This window comes from Phyllostomus hastatus, unplaced genomic scaffold (assembly GCF_019186645.2).
Source record: "Phyllostomus hastatus isolate PE091 unplaced genomic scaffold, TTU_PhHast_1.1 phas_contig_148, whole genome shotgun sequence".
NCBI lineage: Eukaryota > Metazoa > Chordata > Mammalia > Chiroptera > Phyllostomidae > Phyllostomus > Phyllostomus hastatus.
This window is the reverse complement of record NW_025333607.1, coordinates 17,203-22,039: the sequence shown is the minus strand read 5'-3', so window position 1 is coordinate 22,039 and position 4,837 is coordinate 17,203. Positions and strand designations below refer to the sequence as shown.

General features: G+C 36.5%; 1 protein-coding gene across 1 annotated transcript; it reads right to left on the bottom strand.

The window, feature by feature from the left end:
• Positions 1-924: 924 nt before the first annotated feature.
• On the bottom strand, positions 925-3,033 carry LOC123831893 (zinc finger protein 850-like). Its single transcript, XM_045859213.1, is given in 1 exon segment — positions 925-3,033. A coding segment is annotated over 1 exon segment (2,109 nt).
• Between the last annotated feature and the right edge of the window lie 1,804 nt (positions 3,034-4,837).

Here is a 4,837-nt window from a genome sequence, read left to right as displayed (position 1 = left end):
CCTTGTCAAAATATTTCAAATGCTGTCAATGTATAGTAGTTTATATTCTGAGTAATTATACCTAACTAGACATGAATCCTCTTGACATTTTAAAGCACACTGAAAATCACTGATTAATATTTTTAAACTTTCTGTGATTCTCTGTAATAAATATTCTGATTTAGAGTGATATCTGAAAGCTATAATTAAATCTCTACTCTGAATTATGATATTTTGAAAGTCTTTTTCAATTTCATACTTTTCTGAATTTTTACACTTTTTAAGTCACTTTCAGTTATAAGTTCTTTGGGATTATGGGAACTGTGTAATTTTACAAAAGTCTTTCATTCTTTATGAATGTAGAATCCCACCCCACTATGCATTACAATACATAATGAGGCTGAAGATCCATGTATATGATTTTCTACAATTTCCCTTTCAATGTTTTCTTTTTTTATGGTGTGAAATCTCATATGCCACATAAGCAGTGAATGTTGAAATAAAACCTTTAATATGGTGAGTATTCTTTAATTATAGGTTAGAATCTTGCCATAATTTCTACATTTGTACAGTTTTTCTCCAGATGGATCTCTCTCATATTGGGTAATGCAGCTCTGATCACTAAAATACTTGTTTTACACACTGCTTTTATATGGTTTCTCTCCACTACGAGTGACCTGATGTCAGAAAGTGTTGCCACAGAGTCCACATTTACAAGCCTGTGTACAGCAGGAATTCTCTGATGATAAGTAAGGGTTGGAAGAGGTTAAAAGCTTTATTCCATTATGTACAATTAAAAGACTTTGCTACAGTATAAATATATTTTATGATGCATGAGTATTGAGGACTGGTTAAATTTTTTTTTATCACATTAGGTATATAAGTAAGGCATTTCTTCTGTGTGAATTATTTGATGATGAGAAAGGTTTGAGGACTATAAAATACTCAACACTTACAAGGTTTCTCCCCTACATGAATTTTCTGATGCTGAGAAAGGTTACAGGACAGTTTAAAGGCTTTGGCACACATTTCACATATATAAGGCTTTTATCTAGTATGAGTTTTCTGATGTCCAGTAAGTGCTGACTGGAGCCTAAAGGCTTCCCCACATTGAATACATTCATGAGGCTTCTGTCCAGGGTGAATTTTCAGATGTCCAGTGAGATGTGAGGCCTGTCTAAAGGCTTTACCACATTGAGTACATTCATAAGGCTTCTCTCCAGTATGAATTCTCTGATGTTTAGTAAGTGTTGATAGGACCCTAAATGCGTTACCACATTGTGTACATTTATAAGGCTTCTCTCCAGTATGAATTTTCTGATGTTGAGTAAGTGTTCTCTGGTGTCTAAAGGCTTTCCCACACTGTCTACATTCATAGGGCTTCTCTCCAGTATGAATTTTCTGATGTTGACTAAGTGTTCCCTGTTGTCTAAAGTTTTTCCCACATTGTGTACATTCATAAGGCTTCTCTCCAGTATGAATTTTCTCATGTTGAGTGAGGTGTGCAGTCTGGCTAAAGGTTTTGCCACATTGTGTACATTCATAAGGCTTCTCTCCAGTATGAATTCTCTGATGTTTAGTAAGTGTTGATAGGACCCTAAATGCGTTACCACATTGTGTACATTTATAAGGCTTCTCTCCAGTATGAATTCTCTGATGTTTAGTAAGTGTTGATAGGACCCTAAATGCGTTACCACATTGTGTACATTTATAAGGCTTCTCTCCAGTATGAATTCTCTGATGTTGAGTAAGTGTTCTCTGGTGTCTAAAGGCTTTCCCACACTGTCTACATTCATAGGGCTTCTCTCCAGTATGAATTTTCTGATGTCGAGTCAGGTGTGCAGTCTGGCTAAAGGTTTTGCCACACTGTCTACATTCATAGGGCTTCTCTCCAGTATGAATTTTCTGATGTTGACTAAGTGTTCCTTGTTGTCTAAAGTTTTTCCCACATTGTATACATTCATAAGGCTTCTCTCCAGTATGAATTTTCTGATGCTGAGTAAGGGTTGAAGTCCGGCTAAAGGTTTTTCCACATTGTGTACAGTCATAAGGCTTCTCTCCAGTATGAATTTTCTGATGTTGACTAAGTGTTCCTTGTTGTCTAAAGTTTTTCCCACATTGTATACATTCATAAGGCTTCTCTCCAGTATGAATTTTCTGATGCTGAGTAAGGGTTGAAGTCCGGCTAAAGGTTTTTCCACATTGTGTACAGTCATAAGGCTTCTCTCCAGTATGAATTTTCTGATGCTGAGTAAGGGTTGAAGTCCGGCTAAAGGTTTTTCCACATTGTGTACAGTCATAAGGCTTCTCTCCAGTATGAATTTTCTCATGTTGAGTGAGGTGTGCAGTCTGGCTAAAGGTTTTGCCACACTGTCTACATTCATAGGGCTTCTCTCCAGTATGAATTTTCTGATGTTTATTAAGTGTTCCCTGTTGTCTAAAGTTTTTCCCACATTGTATACATTCATAAGGCTTCTCTCCAGTATGAATTCTCTGATGCTGAGTAAGGGTTGAAGTCCGGCTAAAGGTTTTTCCACATTGTGTACAGTCATAAGGCTTCTCTCCAGTATGAATTTTTTGATGTTGTGTCAGGTGTGCAGTCCGGCTAACGGTTTTGCCACATTGTGTACATTCATAAGGTTTCTCTCCAGTGTGAATTGTCTGATGTCCAGTAAGGTTTGAAGACTGTGTTAATGCTTTGCCATATTGTATACATTTATAAGGTTTCCCTGCAGTATGAACTCTCTGAGGACAAGTAAAGGTTGAGGATGACCTAAAGGCTTTTCCACATTCTCTACACTCATAATGCTTTTCTCCAGTATGAATTCTGTGATCTTGTGCAAGACTGCAGGACTCTGTAAAGGCGCTGGCTCCTTCACTACATTGGAGAATTTTCTTTCCTGTATGAATTCTCTGATATTCATTGAAATCTGAAGATTGGTTAAAAGCTTTAGAACATTCTCTGTATTTACCAGGCCAGTATCCAGTCTGAAATCTCTGATGATGAGTAAAGGCTGAGGTACTCCAAAATTCTTTGCCACATTCTTTACACATATCAGCCTTTTGTCCAGGATACATTTTTTTCTGTAGATTTACACCTGAAAAACAATGGCCTGTTTTACCACAGTTTTTACACTTGTGTTCTTCTCTGGTACCTATTCTGTTAAGTGTATTTAGATTAGGTATTTGATTGAAGAATTTCATGCATGGTAAATATTGGTAATCTTTCCCCCCAACAGCAATATTTGTTTCTTCAGTGCATTGTAAAGATTCTTTTAAACATGAGATATATTTAATTTGCTTGGTTTTCAGCTTCAGAATAGGAAAATCCTGATGGGTATTGTGATTTGACATTTCATCAAAGACTTGGCCACCTTCATAATGGCTATGTGGAAGCTGAGTCTTCTGATGTCCTTTAGGATTTGACTCGTGGATAGAATTCTTCCAATTTGCATTGCATTGTCTACTTCTGTCTGAGTCCCATGTATTCTAGTAAACATGGAACACAGAAAGGCATTTTGTGACATCTGTAACTTCATTAAACATGTGCACTTATTCCCAAATAAGCCTTTTGTGATCCCTATTAAAACACATGGGCTATTTTAAAAATCTCTCCCAAGTTCATTAAAATAGTATATAGTGAAGTAAAAGAAAACATTATTTCTAAATGAAGCATAATTCTTTAGGAAAGACATTATCACATTGAACATATTTAATCTTTATGCATGCATTTTAAATGGCAACATTATAAAGATTATTGACTGAAAACTTATTCTCCCTCTACCTTTTAAATAATTCAAATGATTGCACACACCAAAAATTCTTAGATTTCCTACATTTTGCAGACTGACTTTAGGACAGGGGTGTAAAACTCACTTTCCCAGGGGTCACATAATCCTCTAGGTTGCCTTCAATGGGCCACGTGTAATTTTAGGATCGTGTAAATGTAACCATTCCTTCACTAGGCACAAGGAGATTGACACTGCCACTGGGTTTAAACAATGTGCTGGCTGGATAAAAGAAGGTGGAGGGCCACATTTGGCCTGGAGGTCCTGTGTTTGCCACTTGCCCTTTACAAGAATACATACTTTTAAAACGTTATTTTAAGTCTTCTTATTTGCAAACACATTGATCTGTAAATGTAACTGATTTAAATTGGAAGTTTTCCCAAATTTGTAATATTTCTCATGTCTTTAGATAACAAGGATTTTTCATGAATGATTTTTCAAACTTAGGTCTCTCCATTTAAACATCTTTTCTATCTTGTCACACACTCCTTTATCAGTATCAAAGGCACACCTCTCATATCTTACCAGTGTTGCTTCAAAGGATACATCTTCTCTTCCTGACCTTTGCAAGAAGTCCTGGTTGTCTGCAGATGACACAGCTGAAAGACACAAAAGAAAGGTTCACAGATGTGAAACACAGGTAAATGTACATTGAACTTATAAGGAATTTTTAAACAAATCACAGTGTTGAGTACTTTACATGTTTGCAGCAAGACCAAGTATGGTACAATGAGAAAAAGTCACATAGAAAAAGAACAACAGTTGCTTACACTCAGCAACCACTGAGCTCACATTTCCTGGCACACAATGGAAATAGGATAAGAAAACTCCACTTTCCCAGTTCTTTTCTAGACACATAGAGGGTCAAGTGTGTTCAATGATTTCACTGTTTTCAAGCATCTTCAAAATACGTGGTTCTGTTTTTCAGGACACACAATGCTCACACCATAACAGCACACAGTGAATACATTAAAGTGCACACTGAAAAGGAAGGGTAATACTTGAAATACCACAGAAACTAGCAGACTGAAGATAAATATCAAGCATAAAAAGATACCACCCTGGCTGGT